Genomic DNA, 22992 nt, shown 5'->3' with positions numbered 1-22992 from the left:
TGCTCCATCTGCCTCTATTTGGTTACTCAAAAAAATTCCCCGCACACTTTTATTGGTGCAGCAGCCATGACGTAAACTGCCACCCAGAACTGGGTCGGTATTGTTTCTGGGAGCAAGTGCTGACACAGAGAGGGCCATTTCCTGCACAGTCATGCCTTGCCTCCACAATGTGTGTCGTGTTAGCTGTCAGTCTGTTATTGTTGTCAACTTGCTTATTGTATCTGGAGAGGTCACGACCCCTCTTCAGAAAAATGTGCACTGTTTGGCTAAGACTTCTCTGTGTCGCCATTCGAATAGAGATTAATTGTTTGGCATGTATGATTCAGACTGGCAAATTTCTCTCCTAAAGCTCAGCCACTGACATCCTCACAAAAGAGGATAGTGACACAATCTGGCAGCCACAATCTGGAACAGATCCACTCTGACAAGACATCAGAGTCATATCAATGTGATTTAATAATTAAAAAAAAAAAAAGGATTCTTTTAAAAGCAAGTTTCAAATGATTTAGATGACTCCCCCTTTTTTTAAATCCTCAAAAGCTTTTCTTAAGAGACAAGCGGCCTGTGATTTGTAAATATGAGGACGAGAAATTTCATCATCCATTTCTGTGGTCACATATCCAATCATCCTTAAGGCCTATCTGTCATTTCAAATAGATGTCCATTTGATCCATCTGTTTTGTAGTCTCCCTCCTAATGTGTTTGTCAGGACCAGCCTGTGAATTGGAATCAGATGGAGAGGTTATGGAAAAATGATCTTGAGGTAAATAAAAATGTGGCTCCAACAAGAAAATAAACTCCTTGATCACCATATGGCGAACAGACTCAGATAGCGCACAGAGAAAATATATTTATATTTTATATTTTCAGTAAGATGATAATTCTCATTTATCTGTAAATTATCAGTTTTCTTCTGCACAACCCAAAGAGATGTTTTAATTCCCAGTGTTGTGTTGTGTGCTTTCTGCTGTCGTGTATCCTGATGTCATTGATGGAAATGAGTAAAGGTAGATTTATTCTCCACTGATGTGCTCGCCCCCAAAAACGTGGGGAAGTCATGGCTACTTGGAGACCACGTAGAGACCGCATGAATTTTGTTTGTTCTACTCTTTGTGTTTTTTTCTCGTAAACATATTAGATGCCAACAGTGTTTCCCCACTGCAAATACAACATGAAGCAAAATGTAGTAAAAGGCTCAATCATTTTCTTCTCAATAATTCTAGATAAATTAGCTTTTTGTGATCTAGCAAAACCATTTTCCAGTGCAAACTTTTCCTCGCTGCGCCGTAAGTGAACGAAAGAATGCAAACACGATTATTTTTGGGTATATAATGAATGCACAGTTAAGGGAATTAGTATGTTAAGATCTCGCTAGCAGTCATTTTCCTTGTCATGATGATCTCTCTATATCACATGTTGAATAAAAGAATATAAACATGATTGCTTTGGGTGTATAATGAATGCACGCCACATTGCACATTGAGTGTTGCGATGGTGCCGCAGCGATCAACGGGTTAAATCCTGTGAGAAACCATGAATTAAATCCTACGCTTTGAGCATTGATGGTGGGACGTGAAGAACACCTCCACACAGATTGGATTTACATTCGTACCTCCACTAAAAGGACCACATTGGCTTTTAAAGAGGGTTTGGGCATCAGCATCAAAATCATATCTTTAAATTGTCATTAGCTCCCTCCAGTGCTCATGATACCCCTTTAACATACAATACAAGTAATTTTACAGTAAGTTAAGCACTGGATGTATAGCAGAAATTGAATATGGAGTAATGACACTATTAAACAGGTATTTAGGGTGTTATTATTAGTTTGCAAGCAGGGCACAAAGTGTTTTTTCACTATATTTTTGGCACAACGTTGCTCTCCTTCTGCAGTTCAATTAAGGCCACTGACCCCATTTCCACTGCCCCATCCCAGTATGCCAAAAAACATTTGTACAGTCACTCAGTGCTGTTTTATTTGCATATAAAGACTTATTCTAAACCCCAAACCCCCAAAAAAAACCAAAAAAACCTGGCCCTGAATCGTGCAGTCAATTATTGCTTATTGTTGCGGGAGATTCGCATATGCCCGAGCATCAGGATCATATCAAGACTCCTCTTGTCGTCAGCAGATGGGCGTCCACCACGGCGTACTGTATTTACAACACAGCACACGTTACCTTGCGGGGTGAACGTGCACGTGCAGCCGCCATTTTGGCTCGGCGAGGGGTGGAGGAGGAGGAGGAGGTGGAGGAGGAGGAGGAGGTGGAGGAGGAGGAACAGGTTTGAACATACCGTGTTATCGGCTGCATTTATCTGCATAGTGTTGTCTGCCAGTGCTGGGCCTCTGCCAGGTTCAAGGAGGAGGAAAGACAATAATGCATTGTCTTCCACCCCTACTTTTAGCTCTCTCCCTTGTTCAGACACAGAAGAGGTTTGTCTGGCTGCCTCCGAAACAGCCCTGTCCTCCATCCAGCCAGCCACAACAATGGCCACAATCATTTCTTCATCTGTGTTTCTTTTCCTTCCCTCTCTCTCTCTCTCTCTCTCTCTCTCTCCTCTCTCTCTCTCTCTCTCTCTCTCTCGCTCTCTGTCTCTCTCTCTCTCTCTTTCTCTCTCCATTTTTTTTGATGTGTCATCTTGGCCATGTGTGTTCATCGTAGCTCAAAAGTCAAAGTGTACTCGATATACTCAGTGGCAGGGGTTGAAACTGTGGCATTATTGTTGGTCACGCAGTAATCCGAGGAAGGAGAAAAAAAAAACTCAAATGGCAAATTGATGGACATCTGTTGGCTTATTTTATTTATTTATTTTTGCGGTGGCCGAGGTCAGCCTGATGGGACTGATAACGAGCAAATGAGATTAGAGGGAAGGTGTTGGCTAGGCCGTGTGACAGCCCTGTCTGTCTGTCTCTCTCTCTCTCTTTCTATCTGTCTGTTTGTTTGTCAGTTTGTCTCTCTGCCTGTTTATCCGCCTATTTGTCTGCATTTCTGTCTGTGTTTCTGTCTGTCTGTCTCTCTTCATGTTTGTCTCTGTGCACATCTGTCTGTTTTGTCAGTCTGTCTTTCTGTCTCTCTGCCTAAATGTCTGTCTCTGTTTCTGTCTGTCTTTCTCTCTGCATGTTTGTCTGTTTGTGTCTCTGTCTTTTTGTCTGTCTGTCTCTCTGTTTTTCATTCTGTCTCTCTACTTGCATGTCTGTATCTCTGTCTGTCTGTCTGTCTGCCTGCACATCTGTCTCTCTACTTGAATGGCTGTCTGTCTATCTGTCTCTCTGTCTGTCTCTCAGTCTCTCTGTGTATGTCTCTCTGTTTCTCTGTCTGTCTCTCAGTCTTTCTCTCTGTCTCTCAGTCTGTCTGCCTGCACATCTGTCCGTCGTCCCCGTTTCACAGCACAGCCAGTTCTTCCTCAGCCCTCCTCTGAGCCTCCATGTTTGGGGGGTGTTTGCAGTGGTAGTCTTGGTGGTGAACGGGTGAATGGGTAGGTGGGCTTGGGCGGTGAATACCATGCTGTTCTCTGACAGAGCAGGCCTATACTCTCATTGGCAGCTTGTGACTGCAGCACTCACATACAAGATGTACCGCATTGCATAGCTGGGTGAATCTCGCGCATGAATTCAACTATTGTGTTGCGAGGAAAATATTTTTATCAGAACACCCGGTTGCTATTTATACCCGAGCCATACAATGGCCCGCTGAGGAGTTTATTACCCTTTTAATTTGGCACCTTATGACCCCAGAGCCTTGTGGGTGGGTCTCTGGTCAGTCCGTGTCTGCTGTAAAACAAGAAAAGGCTGGCAGTTCTTGATTGCCAGTCCCGTTGTTTGAAACTAATTAATGATTAAGCAGCGATGACCTAGAGGCAGCAGATTATTGTGCAATATTGTCGCAGGTGTGTGCCAACATAGCAAGATAATCCTATCCCTGTCAGTACGTATTGCATAGATGAACCTGTTTGTAACATCTGTGAGTTCACCTGAGAGACGTAGTTTGCCACGATATAAACTGGCTTTCCAGTTCACCAGTTACTATACTCGTGGTTTCTAAGATAATGTAGGTTAGAAAAATACATAGATTTACTTCAGTAAGTCAACTGACAGCTCGTTAGTTTTTGTTTCTGGTATAAATCTGTAAATGTGTAATAAATGTCACCGTTTAGTAAAGTTTCTTGAGCTGCAATTTGTTAAATTAACATTAACTTGTTAAAATATAGTATTTTGTTTAAAAAAATTTAAAAAAACACCAGACAAAAATATTATTATCATACTTAGTAGTTTAGTTGTAGGACATTTCTACCATTTGCACACTGATGTATTATTGAATATATTAGACTTTGATTAAACAGTTAATGTAATGTCATCCACTACAGATATTTTCCTCTTCACAAGAGGCACTTAAGCGGTTTGTTAAACCTCTGAGGAAATTCTCTGTTATTATTTGCTCAGTAATGTTTTTTTGTGTTTCATCATTGAGTGTCAGAGCAGTTTTTCACTTCACCTGAAAAAGCAGCTAAACTCCGTCACAGAATTTGCCGTAGAAATAAACTTTTTTCTTTCTTTCTTTTTTCTCCATAATGGTCAAACTAGGGACTCCAGCTGTTTTAATGATCAACTAATCTGCCTTTTACTTTCATGATTAATTAATTAATTGCTTAATTTAAAAAAAAATCCTAAGAACTTAAACTTTAGCTTTCTGAACACACTTTTAACTGGGATACACTTCAACATGTAGTGCGTGTTTGTTCATGGTTTGAATGCTCTTATTTTAAGCCCTTTTGGACAAAAAAGCCAAATTAATGTATTTTAATATCAATTGTAAGATTTAATTGTTAAATCAGTGAGACATCAGATTACACAGATAAGTAAATAGTTTCATCTGAGAAGCTGGAGGCAGCGTTTCTTTTATGAATTACAAACTAGTATCAAAAGTGTTGGCGTGTAACAGATCATTTGAATAACTGACCAAAATATTTCAGCACTGAACAATGTTCTTACTCAAGATTAGTTGAGTTCAAGCTCTGTGGGAGCCACTGAATACACTAATGATCCAATTTAAATATGTATTGATCTCTCACTATTAGGGGGACCAGAATGACTCAGATCTAGAAGAGTATTGTGACTGTGTGTGGTTTATCAAACAGATGCACCAGGCTGAAGTAGAAGTGTACGAGTCATCTGTGCGCCTCTCTACTCGCTGCATACGCACTGAGGCGAGGATCACACGAGTAATTGCGACGTGGAGAAGTGTGAACAGAGGATGATTATGTGTTATGCTGGATTTACTGAGGTCACACAATTTGCGATGGTCAGTTTTGTGGGGAAAATTGTCCTCCTCTGAAGATCAGGCGTAAACACAGCGCAAACGAGATTTACAGGAGCCGAAGGCTAAGTTGTAAATTCACACACGTGAATTTAATATAACAGAGAAAGTATTCTTAGACAGTAAAGTGGAGCGATGGTTATTAATGAACACAATATCTGATTACAGACGGGAATGTTTTTTTCAGTTTTTTTCATCAAGAACAAGACAGTATTATTTCCTCAAGCTTCTGAGTTAAATACACACAATGAACTGTGTAGTGTTTTCAATGAAACCCACAGTGCACATTTACCATTATCCAAATAAATCTGTTCTTTTATATCATTAGTTTATGAAGTTGTTCTGACTAATATGTTAGACAACAACTGCCTGCTCTACACATGCAGCAGACACACTGCAACACGAGCATCCTGACTAATATAAGTCCGTTATTAGTGGTTTACTTCTTCACCAGACACTCGTTTATTTTGGCTGTCTGCCCATTCATGTCGGGCAGTTTTAGCTTCAACTCAGCTCGTCTCACACTGTTTGCTGGAAATGGCTGCCTGTGGTTTTGTGTGATCTTCATTTAAAAAGGATTGTGTTACAACTCTTTCTCCCGTCTCTAATAGTCATAATAAACCCTCCAGTAACTCGTAGACTTTCTTGCACCGGACTGCTTCCTGTCAAATTTCTGTCAGTTTCTGTATGCTGTAGTCTGTGTTGGCCGGCAGCTACGCCTGTCCTGAACTACCTGTTCTATTTATTTATAGAGAGCCCTTAATGATCTTCAACAAAACAGAGTACACTGGATTGAAGAGCCCTAGATTTTTGTTTTCTGGACGGTGTTGGAACACTTAAGCGGCCGGGGCAGCAAGTTCCATGATCCAATCAAGAGCAGTTGGTGCTTGTCAGCTGCGGTGGAGAGGCTCAACAAATTACATTAAACAATAAAGGGGAAAACAGATTTGCAACAGTATGGTAATATCACCAGAGTGTGGGAATGTTGAACATAAAATCTTGTTGATTTAGTGATTCTTAGGAAAGAATATTGAAATATATAAGTAAGTTTAATATCAAATAAACGTCGGGCTATATTGCGTTTTAGGAGAAATTTAAGTTTTGATGCATTTACTGCTTTTTATTTTATTTGAAAGTTTACCGTCAACATGGGAGTCAAATATCTAACTTCTCTCAGTGTGTGTCTGTGTGTGTCTCTCTCTCTCTCTCTCTCTCTCGCTCTCTCTCTCTCTCCTCCCTCTACCCTCTCGTTGCCTCTGTCTGGTCTGTGGAAGCAATGCAATTAGACAAACACAAACAAAGCTCTTGAAACTGCCATGGAAAATGCTGACTGTCCACTGTCCACAGTGCTGGCCGGGAGCAGCGCTAACTGCTGTTTGACCTGAACCGCATTTAACCAAAAAGAAAAAAAAAAGGTTTAGCAAATGTTCTTTTTTTTTGCGGCCTTCAGCTCATTCGTTAAACGCTAAATGTCAGCTCAAAAAAACTGTGGAAATGATCAAATCAAAAAGGAAAACCCCCCTCACCCCTCACCCCACACACACACACATACACAAATGAGCATTCGCACTTGTGAACTAATAAACTGTCTGTACTTTATTTCATCAAATGGACTTCCTGGCATTGAAATGGAGTTCACGTTGTGCCTTTGTTTGATTGGCTCTGCTACTTTGGGTTTAATCCTGCTGGTTTGGGGAGTGTTTGAGTTGGATTACTCCATCGTTGGGCCGGGGTACTGTTTCTCTGGCTTTATACAAGATGGTGTGTGGTTTGTGTGCTTGACTGTTTGTGTTTTGGTGGGTTGTATATATGTGTGTGTGTGTTCTCCCTCACTACCGAATCAGCTGAAACCACAGACAGCCCAACTGGAGCGCCGTCCAAATCCCTCTGCATGCAAATTAAAAACGCAACAATAAACGTGGCAAAGGAACAAGGTGGGCACGCAGGCTTTATGGCCCCCTCTACCCGCTCTCCTCTCGCTCTCTCCCTCTCTCTCTCTCTCTCTCTCTCTCTCTCTCTCTCTCTCTCTCTCTCTCTCTCTCTCCCTCTCTCTCTCTCTTTATGTCTCTTTCTCTTTCTCCCCCCTACTCGGCTTCCTCCAAAACCCCTCCTGGGTTTGATGTGGCTTATGGGAGGAGTTGGAACAGGGGACAACCAAACTGCTGAGTTATCTCTTGCATGCAGTGTGGCGGCGTGGCTCTGCCCTCTGTGTGTGCATGTGTGTGTGTCTGTGAGCGGACCAGCAGCGCAGTGTAATCCTGTGGAAATGAAAGGTGCTGCCGCGCACTGGCCGGGAGATTACAGCGCCGCTCTGTCACGCTGCCAGGACAGACTACCGGCTGAGCGAGTAGCCCTCTGTAACACACAGACACACACACATACACACACAGTCGCACACCTCACTGCTTCTCTTTGACGCTGCGTTTCCTCCTCGCTGATTCCACTCCCCGGCGGTCCCTCCTTCTTCATCCACTCTCGTCCCTTTACAGCTCTCTCTTGTAGATTTCACTACAGCTCTTCATCTCACCTCGCCCCCCCCGCTCCTCTTCACTCTCCCACACAGCTCTACAGCGTGCTTCACTCTTTTACTCACACACACACAGACACACACACACAAATGCATCGGCAAGTGAACGTCAGAGCCGGGGCGACCACGTCACTCAACCCCTGAAGAGCCCTTCTTGTCTGTACAATAGTCACTTCTCAGTTTATCACTTCTGTGAACAAACACAACTGAGAGAAGTTTCTATTCAGAGTAATTATTCCATAACATCTAATCCTTTCATCGGTAACCTTTCACTCGAATCAAGTCCTCAATCAGAAACCAGAGTCTTGTCTCTAAATCAGAATCATGACAGGAAATAGTGTAGATCTTAATCTTAATTTTCCAGAGCTCATGGTGACATCTTTAAATTACGTGCTGTTTTTCTGACCAACACCCCAACAATCAAAACTTTCCTCTTAACAATCATTTAAGATAACAGCAGCAAATCTTCATATTTTAGCAGTTTAGCAGTCAAAAAAGATACTAAAACAAGTAATGAATAATCAAAAAATTCTGTTTATTAGCTCTGTTTGAATCAGCATCATAATATTATTAGAGCTGAAATTATTAGCCAATAAATCAATTAGTCCGACCACGAAAAATAAATCAACAAATATTTTAATAATCAATTAATTGTTTCATTTATTTTCAAGCAAAAATCCCAATTTTCGTTGATTGGTTCCAATTTCTCAAACTGGATGATTTTCTGCTTTTCTCAGTTTTATATCATTCTTAACTGAATATAGAAAATTAGTCATTTCAGTATGTCAGTTTTGGGTTCTGGAGAAGCGTAGGTTTCATTTTTCTCATTTCTCACATTAATCAGTTTCATTTCTCGGTTAATCATTCTTTCTTCATAGAGAAAAGGATTAATCTAGAAAATAATCTGCACATAAATTAGTCTTGAAAATGATGATTTGTTGAAGACAAATATTTATCATGAATATTCTTATGAGTATTTTCTCATATTAATATATAACTGTGGCAAATATTTGCAAAATGTAATTAATGTTAAGTGCAAAGAACTCTGCTTCACTGTTACATTAGAAATAAGTGTGCATGTGAGACGACAACAATCAAAGTTTGACAGTTTTTAATTATAGTTTGCTTTAAAACTTTAATTGAAACATTTTATAAACCATTGTACGATATGAAAGGACTCTGTTCATGTCATTCTTTCCAACCTCACACACTGATACTAATAATAGTGCAGTTAATAGTTCTTCAGCTTTTATTGTGTATTTAAAGTATTTTCACCTTTGTGTCAGTCTTGTAATGATAGTTTCAGTCATCAGTGCCGGATTCATTGCACACCTTTTTTTTGTATTTATAAAAAATAAAGCTTGTTTAAGACAGGAATTGTCCCACACTGCTCCACACAGCTCTGTCTTTCATGGCCCTCTGCTGGAGTGTTTCAAACATGGGAGTCACTTTCTTCCTCCCATGGGTGCTGCTCAATATGCGGAGTGTGTGTTTCTCGTCACGTTAAATTGTTCTTCCCCGCTGTGTCGCTTGACCTTGGCTAATTCCTGTCTTCATCTTCAGCTGTGGCAGAAAAAAAAAAAAACACACTAACTGCAGGTGTAGCTATTATGAAACAATAGAGGTATTTTTAGTTGTATTATTTTATTTATTTTACTACTGTAAAGTGTTTTTTTGCAGAACAGCATTTTTCAGTCATTTTAAGTGCTGAAATCGTTTGAAAGGGTTTTACGTTGGATCTTTTACTTCTCGGTACTTATTTTTTGTGTTACCTTTATCTGTTCTAACACCAAAAGAAGCAGTTTTTATAATCGAGTTCTCCTCATAGATGAAGCAGGATGTGACTGTGTGAACCAGTTGCTACATCATGTGGCCTAAACATACCTTGAAATACATTTTAACACATCTTTAGATCCAGGAAACTAATTACAACACATTAAACCTGCTTTGCTGACCGTCTCTTTCTCTCTGTCTCTCTTTGTAATCCTTTCTTCAGGGTTGGCTGTGTGAGCTGCTCCGCTGGAAGGAGGATCCGTCTCCGGAGAACCGGACGCTCTGGGAGAACCTCTCGATGATCCGGCGCTTCCTGAGCCTTTCCCAGGTCGAACGCGACGCCATCTACGAGCAGGAGAGCAGCGCGGGCCAGCAGCACCACAGCGAGCGGCCAACACACTTGATGCACATCTCTACCGACCAGCTACAGGTGAGAAAAAACACGGCGCCTGTCCTGATAAAGAGCCACAGAGAGCTCAGGACTCACGTTTAAAGAGGTTTGATACCTTTATGTTGCAAACACAGAAAACATTACGTAGACGTAGGTGTGATTTGAATAAAAATTGACATTTCCTGATAAAACACTGTTAAAGTGTTTGTAAAAAAAATATTAAATATGCAGCGTATGGACATAAATGCAAAAAGAAAGAAAAGAATAAATATGGACGATGCATGCATACACACACATATACATTCACCCATTGTCCTAGCGTCTCAATATTTTCTTCTTTCTTTGTCTTATTTGATAGTAAACTGAATATATTATATATTAGTCAGACAAAACAAGCAATTAAAAGACATCAACTTGTTTTTTTTACTGTTTTCTGATATTTTAGAGATTATAAATTGATTGATGATGACATTAATCTTAAGTTGCAGCCCTAATTCAATATATATAAGGCACAGGTGAGAAACTCTACTCACTGTATTTGAGCATATGTTCCTACATTTTCTAAACTGCTGTTTCAAAAAGAAATAAATAAAAAAAAATTCCCCCTTTTTCATTTAATCTTAACTAATTTTCCAGGCATTATGTAATAAACAACACTTAAGAGTTTTTATGAACTCTTGTTAATTAGAAACACAGCAACACTTAAAAGTTCCTACTTTTCAGTAAAGCCTCCTTTTTTTTCCTTTTTTTTTCCTTTTTCAAAGATATCATTAGCCTGAACTTATTTAACAGAGCTGCTTTATAAAAGACATCTGGTAGATGAATGGAAAATAACACAGAGCCTCGGTTAACGGTCAAAATATCTTAATGAAGTACAATAATTCTTCTATTAAAAGTCTGAGCCACAGCTGAGTACTTGATTAGTTATTTGGTTACTTGGAGACATGGCCAGTGTTTCACAAAGGCTGCCATTTACTGGATATAAATAAGGTAATAGGATTTCTTTTACAAATCAATTCCAGCAGCAGATATGGAATGAGGGAGTTTTACTTTGCATGCAAACAGAAATGCTTGTAGATTGATAAAATAGGATTATTTCTTATTTAATGGTGCCGTTTTATTGCGTCCATAAGAGACTAGTGTTTTTTTTATTTTGTGCCAGTCCTTCACTAACACGACACATTAGCCAAATTAGCTCACATTAGCTCAACAAGAACTATCATAGCTCTGTATATTGGTGCTGTAAAAATCACATCTTTGGGTACATTTATGCATCTGGCAAACAGAGTGTGTGCAAAGTGCTGTTTTGCAAACTTCATTATGAAACACCTATTCTACAGTGTCTGACTCAGAAATGAAAATAAAAGAGCACCCATTTTGCGGGGTCAATAGGGAACACGAGTTGCCCACTCACTCCCTCTCCAACCACACAATGAGACATTTTACGAGTAATGTGTCATGTGTTTACACTAACGGGATTCTGACGGCAGAGTGAAAGCCATCGATAGCATTATCACACTGCGGCAAATCAGCCAGACCATCGTAACATGAATTGTGCACAGGGAGCTTGTTTATCACTGCCTGGCAATAGAGCCTGATAAGCAGCAGAGGCTATAATAGAGAGGCCAGTTTCCCTGTGAATTCCCACTGTGTGTAGGGCTGATTGTGTCTTTTTAGTTTGTGTGTGTGTGTGTGTGTGTGTGTGTGTGTGTGTGTGTGTGTGTGTGTGTGTGTGTGTGTGTGTGTGTGTGTGTGTGTGTGTGTGTGTGTGTTGCTGTTGCCTCTACCCCCCACAATGAGACACAATCTCCCACCACCACCACCAAAAAAAATCATATCTGCAGAACTGATTACATTCAATGAGATATTGCATGGAAAATTCCTTCAACCAGATGCCTGTTCTGTACACAGTGGGCCCATTTTTCCTCACAACTCAATTGATTTTAATGAAAGGCCTTATTAATGCGCCGATAAGTGTTCACTGATAACATCCCCGTCTCCTTTCTCTTCCCTTTTTTTTTTTCCTTCTCACTGCAGCCTCAGCTTCCTCAGTCACAACAGCAGCACCAGCCCTCCCTGTCTCTCCAGCACCCCTCCCAACCCCTTTTGTCCCAGCAGCCCTTGCAGCAACAGCAGCCACCCACCGGCCCCCGGTTGCCACCCCGCCAGCCTTCCACCGCTTCTCCGGCCGAGACGGAGGACGAGGTCAGCCGCGGAGGAAGCATAAAATCCCGTACCAGCGGAGGGAAGATCTCTCTGGAAGCTCTGGGCATCCTGCAGAGCTTCATCCAGGATGTGGGTCTGTACCCGGACGAGGAGGCAATCCACACCCTTTCGGCCCAGCTGGACCTCCCCAAGCTCACCATCATCAAGTTCTTCCAGAACCAGCGCTTCTACGTCAATCACCCAGCCAAGGGGCTGAAGGAACCCAGTAACAACAACAACAGCACCGCAGCCAACACCAACACCAGCAGCAGCAGCAGCAGCAGCAGCCCGGCCTTCGAGGAAGAGCTGACGGACTTCAGGGAGAGCGGAGAGCTGCTGAAGGAGATGGAGGAGAGCACGCAGACCAACAACACAATCTTCTCCATCAAGATCGAAGAGCAGCTGGGCCGAGGCACCGAGGCCCAGTCAGAGTTAGAGCACGAGGCCAAGGAGTAGGACGAGTCATGTACTGAGAGTTTTCATGTGCACACAGACTGATTGACTGTGCTAAATGTAACGCTCTGGCCGACACAGAACCACCACACTGCAAATAAAGAAAAGTAGTGTTTTTATTCAGTACAGCGCCCCGGACTGTATGAGGAGTGTTTATATATCAGTTGCAGACTGACAGGCTGTGAAGTTAGTGTTCACACACTGGAAAGCCCATCTCAGACTCTGTAATACAACAAGTACTACTTTTTGGATTTTGTAAAACTTGTATTATTCACTGTAAAGACTGATGCATCATTTAAATAATCTGCACAAAAAATTATTCTAAGTATGTTGCCGTGGATATTTGCTGACTGCACTCTGTCTGTTGTTTTACACTGACTTACTTTATCTTTTTTGAGCTACTGATTATATTTAAAAAGAAAAAAAGTCCCCGTGGAGTTTGATAGGACTTTGATAGGTGTTTACGTATGTGACGTTTAACTGGATTTTTAAAAAAATAGCAAATGAAATCAAGGACCAAGTGGTTGACAAGGCCTTAATTATGAGGTATCAAGTCTGGAGCCTGCTGGCAGATTAGTTATTCTTTTAAAAAGCGCATAATGTGATTATGGATCACTCCAAACTCTGGAACGCGATCACCCAGCCCAGGTGCATCTCCGAGAATAGCTCAGTCTTTACATATTATTTGTTAGGGAAGAAATATAAATATATATATATAGACATATATTGTAACTGTAAAAAAGAAATACAGTCTTAAAGAAACTATGCCAACAATGCCTTGTACTATACGGCACTGCCGATGTTACATTATTTTGCAAAACCTTTGTCACTGTAACTTTCTGAATTGCCACACAGTTAGAAATGTGAATTACACCATGTTTATGTTGTCCGACATTATTTATTTGCAGTTCATGCAGTGTTTTTGATGTAATTACTTTTTTTAAAAGTTTATGTTGCATAGCGCTTTTTTTTTAATTCAACCGATCTTTTTTCTATTTATAAATGTAATTTCGATGGGCAGTAAAAACAAAAAGTGTCTTACACGTTTTAAATGGAGAAATGTGCTTTAAAGGTTGCCTATAAAAAAAGTGCTGTATGTCAAGCAAACTCATGCTACAAGCTTCACAATTAATGTTGTATGCAATTTTTACTATCATGCAAATAAGCTTAGGTAAAATGACTAACCTATAGAACACCTTAGAAAGAAAAACATATGCAATCTGTGTGAAAATCGATGTCTGCGATGTGTCTTCCTTTGGTTAACAATCCAATTCAAAAGCTATTCCTGTATAAATATTCTGTATAAAAAGTGTTTCTTTTTTATGAGTTTATTTCAATGAGAACACCAGTTATTTTGTTACGACTGACTGTTTTATAAGTGTTTCTCGGTTCCTTTCTGCAGAAATGTTCTAACTAGAAGTGGTTATTGATTGTTAATTACACAATTAAACTGTTTGTATTGTACCACAGATTTCTTGGCATTAACTTGACCAGACTCTTTTGACACCAGAGGGGTTTGTGTTTTTTTTCTCTCCTCTGGAAACAAAAGATGAAACAATGTGAATTGTTTTAAAACCTACTGCTAAGAGATTTCATCTCCAGTTACTGACTCGTTCAGCTGCAGTCACTGAACACATGTTATTTGTAATAACTGTAAATATCACATCTAATGAATCATTGATTGTTTATTATTGTAAATATATTTGAAGTTTGTGCAAGAGCTCACCGTACAAAAATTGAAATCAACTTTCTGTCGTGCCTCTTCCCATCAAATCGACTGTACCTGGGCTCTTCTACTGCATCTTCACTTCTACTGCTGAGTGTATCTGAAGCACCTGTAAAATCTGAAATAAATAAATGTAAGGTGTGAACACCTATGATAGCAAAGCCCTCTGCAGGGAGTTCAGATAAAGAACAGAACAGGTGTTCTGACCTCGCCGTGAACCCCAGGTGAGGCCAGGTGTCTGCACCTTTAGGAAATTACCCTCACCTGTTACCTGCGATGTGTGCCAGCCAGTCTGGGCTGGCGTTCCCTTGATGTTCTGCTCTTTCTTTTTTTTTTCATGAATAAAAAAAGCCAGAGTGTAAAATGTGTGTGTTCAAAAGAAAAGAAAACAGATCATTGGGTGTCAGACGCTCTCTGGGAGCCATCGTTTTGCTAAAGGTGGAGATCAGAAGGTGTCAAGAGGTTAAAAAAAATGACAAGAGAAAGTAGAGGCACCATTAAGCTTCATTATTTCTTGATTTTGACTTAACAAGTGACTTACTCACTGAAGAACAGAGGTGACGGCACCAACAAATAACAGGAACTCCAGCATAATACTCCTCCTCATTATATCTGTTTTCATAAGGATCAGCCATATTTGCCTCAGCCTTAGAAAAGCTTTATCCACACAGATGGCTAATACTTTTCTATAACAATGGTTCTCGATCTTGGAGATGGTCACAGCAGTTTTTGTGGAGCTGTTGAAATGATTTCTGATGGAAAAAAGGGATTTTGAAATACGTTTTTAAAAAATAGAATAAGTTAAATATCCTAAAAAGAAGTATAAAAAACAAAAAAAGTAGCTCAGTACCAGAGTTAAACCTACTGTCTGTTCACAGCTGTAAAAAAACTTGGCTTCATTTTCTTGCATCACAAGCTGAAAAAGGTTCACAGAGGCTCCAGTTTTGTGCTAAACGCAGGAGTTTCGCCACGGGTGGGTATCATGGGTGATTGCTCAGCGAGGACTGGCAAGCACAGAACAGTTTTTAAACTCCCGTCTCCATTAGGCTGTTCGCTGGCTCTCCACGGTATTAAAACACACTTCAAAGACTTTCCCAGATGTCAAAATAGAAATCATAATTACGACAAGAATGTTGAGTGATGAATCACTGACTCTGTTACCCCGGGCTTCTCATGCTGTTGCTTATTTTATAAATTAGCAGGCAACAGAAGATAAGTTTCCAAGAAAGCATTCATAGACGATGCCACATCACGCTGTGGTATGCCATTTTTGGGAGAAAAAAGGGCCCAGCAGATACAGTATCTTCTTGTGATATTTGTAGAAATTGCTCAGTGTCGTAGGAAATAAACATTTTCCTCATGAAAGTTCCTGTAGACACACATGCTTGAGGTCTGGCTGGTATTGCTGAGGTCAAACTGCTAAATAAATAACCCAGTTCATGAAATAGTCACAAAATGTAACTTATAGGTTCTTGTATATGGACAAAGATGTTCCTTTTTTAATGATTCTGACTATTTCACCTGGAAATATAACATTGGCCTTAACCTCAAGATTAAACCTACAGGACCTCACACCTAATTATTCTTTATTTATTTATTGCACTGCTGTACTGCACGGCTGCAACTGCAACTACATTCTCAAATTGACCATCATAATGTTATACTGGGGAAATATGTACAAGTAAACAGTGCTAAAATGTGTATTGACATTTAGACTAAATTATGCCCAACAACAAAAATCTACTCTGATATTAATGTAGTATCTTACATCAATAGATGCTCAGCCCAACTATCAATTTCCATTTACACAGACACCAGACCAAATACAAATTATAGGAAAAACTACATGATAAATATATTTTGCATTCCTTCATACTTGACATGCATCAAATACTGATCTAACAACTGATCTCATATTGTATATGTGTATTATTCAGCTAAGTTTGCCTTATTTTGCAAACTTTAGAAAATAAAATAGTTAAATTCAGTTCAGGATTTTTTGTTATAATTCTGCTTTCTTACAAACGTGCATGCAGGTTGTCAAATAGAGTAGCTGACAGTAAAGCTTATAGCAATTTATTATTCATCATCTCCGAGGTCACGCACCAAATACACTCAACATTCCTCGTTTACCTACTTCTGGAAGGACACCTCTTCTCAGGTCGATACAGCATCATCAAAAGGTTTCTGTTCTGTCTATTTGAGGGTCCTTATCATGAAAAAGTTTGGGAACTCCTCACCAAACTAGAGGCAGACCATGTTCAACTCCTCGGGTCTCGTTATTTGTATATATGAGTGTTTAAAACATGTCATTAAAAGGAGCTGAGGGTCCCATCTCACATCAACATGCTCAGCTCATACAGGCCTATAAGCACATACAAGAGTTATTTCCATGTGAACAGATGCAAAACCAAATATACAAATTATAGGAAAACTTTAATTGAATATGTTCATTTATGACATACATCTGCTCAAATAACCTATTTCCTTATTGAATGTGTGTATTATTCAGTGTAGTTTTGTCTGATACTCCCCCAAGACCCCCACCCCATATTTCACACTCTGCCTGTATGAGGATTTCACTTTCTGTGTGTGTGTGTAAGCATATGCATGTTTCTCTCTTGCTCCTGCAGCATTTCACCCATCTGTGAGACAAAACACAAATACAATCTATTAATTGAATAAGAAAAAAAGTGTGAAGTCAAAGAGGCAGGTGGGATGTCTGCACACAAGCAGGCGAAATAACATTCTTAAAGTACATTTCCGCCAATATTTTCATGGCACATGATATGGAGTATGTCAGCATGACTGGAAAGTGCAAATTAAAAGTAGTAACCTACATAAATCACCGGCTATTGTGGAAAACTCATGAACATGCACTCAGAGCACAAATTGAGACCATGTATGTATTATAAAAGCTGGATAAGGCTCCATTGTTCAGTCTTACAAACATATTTTCCTAGTGGTCACTCACGGTATTGCAGCAAAAAATCCCCCTACGGCCCAAAAAGTATTTTCCCCATAGACCGCTATTGTAAAAGAGATGTTTGTAAAAGTGTTGACACCTTAAACAGCAAAAAAAACTCAGTTGTGACTCTTTTAGTATGACCTTTTCATACATACAGGTTTTATATTTATAGCTTCTTTGCTGCAACATCCATATCTGAAGCATCGCCAACTGTCACGGCTACAATCAGCTTTATTGGCCAAACATGTGAACACATACAAGGCAAATAGACTAAATACATTTTTATTATATTCCTTCAAAGTCTTCACTACAAACATTATATAATTCTGGATGTAAACTGCAACTTGCCTGGTTGGCAGAGGTGTACAACCACAAGGCAGTATTCCTAGGATGCACATCTGCAGGATGGACACATTTAAATAACGTATACATGCTCCACTTAACACAACCCCCCCCCCCCCCCCCCCCCCCCCCCAGAGTACTCATGAAGACGTCAATCAACGGAGCACATTAACACTTCACAGACAACTTGAAGGAACACTGGAAAAACTGGAGTTTGGGATTCATGAATTTTAAGCACACATGTGTCGCTTAACAACTCTGTAGAAAAGGTGGTCTGAAACCAGTAGCCCTGCTAGACTGTCAAGTGCTGTCAATGGCTCACAACTTGGCACAGTCCTTCACAGTTTCTCTGTTATGTAATCCTTCACATGTGATACTTAAGCCAGTGTTAACACTCATCAGTCTAATACACTACATTCACCAATTAGTTTTAAAAAACCTGAGGATTTAGCAGTATTGTGAGGATACATTGTAGTTGTTTCTTGTAGTTGTGGAGGACTCTAATGTTGAAGAATACCAAGTCAAACTTTTTGTTCTTGTGGGGAACATTTATCCCCAAAATTGAGATGATCAAAATTATAAACTTCTCAAAAAAAACAAAAAAAAACAGAGAAGAAGAATCTCCACAGCTTTACGTGGACTGGGTGCCTGATGATATGTGATCAATTATAAGATCCACAGCTGTTCATCTTCCCTCCTTTCTGTGTATGTAAAACTCATTACTTTGATTTTTTTTTATTATTAAAAAAGAAAAGAAACAGAAATATGGAGCTTTAAGATCCTATTTTGATAAATTAATTTACAATAATCAATGACACAAAAATGGCGTGAAAATGATATTTTTTAGATACAATTTTGATGTCACTCTCTTTTCTACTCCTCACCTTCTTTTGTGTCATCTTGCAGGACCTTCACAGCAGTTTTCGATGCATTGGGATATCAAATATATGTGGTTGAAACATTTCTGGCCTCCAATGGGAGAAAATTAAGAAAAATATTTGCTATATAAGTGTTCATTTCTAGTAACTTTTAAGTATATGTGCATCTGCCTGAAAACTAATTCTAGCTCAGCCATTCTGGTAAAACAACCTAACATAAAAAAATATAAAAGGAATCAATAGATGTGGGAGTTGAACGCATCAACAAAGATGTTGTTTTTATGTATAGCAGCTTCTTTATTAGCACTTCTCTACTATCAAGCATGTAATTGGCGAAAAAGAAAAGAAAAAGCTTACATTTAGTCCATATTCACAATTACGTATGACAGGTAACATTAATGCAAAAGTGAATTCAAATGTGTCTGTTTACTATAATAAAAGTACAATAAACGTATGATTAAAAATAATTACATTACCAGTACACCGAGACCAGAACTGACTCAGACCTGAATATTTATGCATATAAATACATCAATATGGCACACTTTGAAGACAGTGTTGATAGAGTTTGAACCTTGTGTTAACCTTTCCTGAGAATAGGGTTATTATAGTTTTTATTATGTCAGGTTAGTTTTAGTTAGTTTAACAAGTGATTAAGTAGTTTTATCTTTAGAGAAGGCCCTGTCCCCATAACACTTAGTTCTGCATCGGTGGACAGGCAGAAGTCTCTTTTCAGATGACCTCAAAACTGCCAAAAATAAAAAATAATAGAGTGGTCAATCAAGAAATGCAGTCTGTAGAGACAAACCGTACTGCAGTTTTGTGGTTTTTGGAAAACATCTACATGACTTTTGCAGGTGACCCATTTTTTTTTTATCTGAAAACAAATTTTGCTGAAAGGTGATGAGTTTGCATCTCTAGATGTATGCAAATGAGGGTGAAACTCATATGTCAACTCATGTGTCTGGTTTTCCTCTTTTTTTATGTCCCATGTGTCAAAGATTAGGAAAAAACAGTGTGGTGAAGACTCACTGAAGGCCCACAGTAAGATGACCAGTTTTCTGATATGAAACATTTCCAGTTCATTTCAGTGGTCAATATATCATTAAAATAACAGATTATTTTATTATTATCTATTTCGGTTTCATGTATTTTGACCATAGTAACTGTAGTACTGAAATAAGCTCTGGTGCAAGCTGACTGATACAATTATTTAAGTAACTTTATAAACCATGTCAGAAAAGGACAGTTTACAGTACCATGGTGACTGAAGCAATGGTAAATTATGGAGCACACAATAAAGAAAATGGCTGAAATGCAATAGTTCAATACATTTAATCATCTTTACATACAAAGATAGAAGACAGCCAAACAATATGACCAGACTGACACATTAACAGATTAACTTTGTGATAAACACAGAAAAAACTATATTAATAAAGAAACTGATCTAAACAGCAGCTCAGTGTTCCTGGTAGTCGGGGTAGAAGAAGAACAGAAGAGAACATGAGCAAAATTTAAAAAAATAAAAAGTATGTGTGAAATACTTAACAACATAATAAAGAAATAAGATTATAACTACTACATTACTACTACATAATACACCTTACTGTATTTTTGTCAGGATTGCTGTGTTTTCGGCCAACTTCTCCATGAACTCGTGGCGGGGGGAGCGCGGCCTCGATGGTACGAACAGTGGAACCTATTTCTTGCTGTTGTCCATATATCATTCATTTGGGCATTCACTCCCTTGAATGGTGCATCACTTCCAGATAAGCACACGATAACAGACATTAATCTAGCCAGGTTAATATTTGGGACGTCATAGATGTTTTCCATTCTTAAAGCGATCCCCTCCTTTAGGAACTCTTGCAGACCAGAAACCTCATCAATCCCCATGCATGCAAGTAATTCAAAGCTGTAGAGAAGAATGACTGGGATGTTTAACCATTACATAGGTTACTGTTTGTTTTTTTACATTTGAGAGCTGTAAAAACACCATATACACATTTCTTTTAGCCAGACCTTTCCTGATGTGACTCCAAATATACAAAAATAGGAATAAAATGCAACATTTGTTAATCTTTGTGTAGCTGATATACATGTTTATATATGCAAATGTACAAGATTGACCTGTTTTTATTAAAAGTTCAATTCAATTAGCATTCAAACACGTTGTTGTAGTCGTATATAGTCTATAAAATGTTCTCCTGGATGATAAAATAGTTATTGTGAATGTCTTGTTTTACCATAAGAGTAAACATTTATTAATGACTTATGGGGGAATTTATGAATGTGAATTAGTGTAGAGACTAATTGTGAGTCTGAACATAAACAGTATGTTAGGGTTAAAGAAAGCTCTCTTTAGACATCGCTTCATTTACGCCTAACTCTAGAAGTCTACTGAAAAAAACTGGAATGAAGTTGTCATCATGTCTTGCTTTCAGTTTCTGCCTCAATATTTCTCAGCAGTGCGGCCAAATCCACAGCACAGCGGACCTGCCCTTCAAGCATCTCAATCGTGTCACTGTATACGGTTTCCAGGTTTCCATGGACAAAGGCCAGCCAAAGGTCAGTCAGTGGATCTTGGAACATTGTTCGTAGGACAAGAGGACATTTGTCCTCAGAAAGAAAAAGGATTTCAATGGCACGTACATTTTCAGCTCTTTTTCTAAAGCAGGGAGCATGGACAGCCTGCAAACATTGCTGTGTCCTAAAAAGTTATAGTACTTCTGGCCTATAAACTCACAAAAGCTGTCTTTCTGCTATGATGGTGAAAATATCATATCTTTGTGAGCAGGTACACAACATTAAAGGGAATCATAACTAAAGCTGTTCTGGTCACCTTATAGCCCACAAGAGTGGTTTATTTAGCCTACACAATGCTTGCTAAAAAATGCTAAAAGGTTAAAAAAAAAAACTTGTTGACATTGTGTAAATATCTCTTGAGTCTTTGCCAGCTGTTGTCGACACACCCATAGTTACGAGTGAGAAGTGGTGGAGGTGATGTTCGCTTCACTCTGCTGCTTGGAGCAAAATAAACTGTGTGAGAAAATAGGTTGCTTATTTATACAATGTTTGCTAATAAGAAAGCTAGCTTGGACGTTAGCAAACACAGTAATTAGTGAGAAGTGGTAAAGGTTATGATGTTTGTTCACTTCTACTGCCGTTATGCTATGAAGATCATTTGAAAATAAAAACTTAGCACATATTAACTTTAAGTAAACACTGTTGAGCTACAATCATTCAACTTTATGGTTCATTCTCAATACACTGGTTCATTTGGATTCATTTTAGCCATTAAATATTATATCCAACACGTCATTTTAATGCACAAAAATGAGTAGAAGTCTTCAGCATGGACCCAAAATCCAATGCAGGTCCACAAATAGTTGTTCATCGACACAAGCACTGACTCACCGTGCTGCATTTAAAAAGGCCTGAAATTTAGATTTATTGGGCAGTGTCTTCGTTATGTTTCTGCTACGTTTAGCTCCAGATTAATAGGGACGTTACACTCAGGTTGCTGCAGCACAACATTGGCAGGTCTGGCTCATGCAGGAGAGTCCTCAGTGCCTACCCATGAGCCCTTGGGATTGCGCAGTAAATCAAACAGGAAATGCAGCAGAAAGCCTAATAAAGTTATTCTAATGATAGCAATCTCCGCGGGATCACCTCCGATGTATGTTATGGAAACTTCTCTCTCGCTCTCTCTCTTTTCTGCCAAGCTGCCTGCTAAAAGTCAAACATTTTCAAAACACATCCTCCAACACCAAATGTGGAGAAGCGGAAACAGAAGGTTAGAGGTGTGGAAATTAATAACATTAATCACCAAGTTGCTTTCTACCCTCCTTCTCTCGCGCTTTGCCTTTCGGTTTTGAGGAGACGAGATTAAACATGAACCAACTCAGGGGGGATTGAATCCGTCCTTCTGATCACATTAATTCAGCAACACCATGCTCACATGAATATGTATGCTGATTTGTGGAAAAAGTGACACATGCCCTTGTCTTTATCCTGATTAATTCCATTATCACGTTTTAATTTTCAGTACGATGCCCAACATTTTTAGTCAGGTGACCAAAAATGTACACCAGAACAAGTTTTGGATGAGTAAACAGGCTTCTTCTCGCCAAACCTTCACAGATAGTTGAGGGTCTTTAGCTGATGTTGGGCGGTAAAGAATGACATTCCTGGTCTTGTATTTATATTTGGGGCCAACACCTTTGGGCTGCCCTTTTATTCCACTCCTCAACCCGAGACATAACAGCTTTTGTTTGAAGTTTACAGGCAGACGCAACAACACAACCATGGCTCCACAGTGTTCAGACCTTCAACCTCTGTTTACAATTCAAGCATCTCAAGCATAATGTTGTGAAATGGACAGATGGATCTACGAGGCTTCCAAAGAATT

At 39.3% G+C, this 22992-nt stretch overlaps 1 protein-coding gene across 3 annotated transcripts in view; it reads left to right on the top strand.

Annotated features, from left to right (window-relative positions):
- Positions 1–14671, top strand: part of satb1b (SATB homeobox 1b) — a 66996-nt gene extending 52325 nt beyond the window's left edge. For all 3 annotated transcript variants that reach the window (XM_062421947.1, XM_062421944.1, XM_062421946.1), the window contains exons 12-13: positions 9839–10045; positions 12044–14671. In XM_062421947.1, coding sequence (XP_062277931.1) covers positions 9839–10045; positions 12044–12667 — 831 coding nt within the window. In that variant the 3' untranslated portion in view covers positions 12668–14671. The remainder of the gene's footprint in view (positions 1–9838; positions 10046–12043) is intronic.
- Positions 14672–22992: the final 8321 nt, after the last annotated feature.

This window comes from Scomber scombrus, chromosome 7 (genome assembly GCF_963691925.1).
Source record: "Scomber scombrus chromosome 7, fScoSco1.1, whole genome shotgun sequence".
In the NCBI taxonomy this organism is placed as follows: Eukaryota; Metazoa; Chordata; class Actinopteri; order Scombriformes; family Scombridae; genus Scomber; species Scomber scombrus.
The sequence above is the reverse complement of the archived record's forward strand: the minus strand, read 5'-3'. Positions and strand labels throughout refer to the sequence as shown.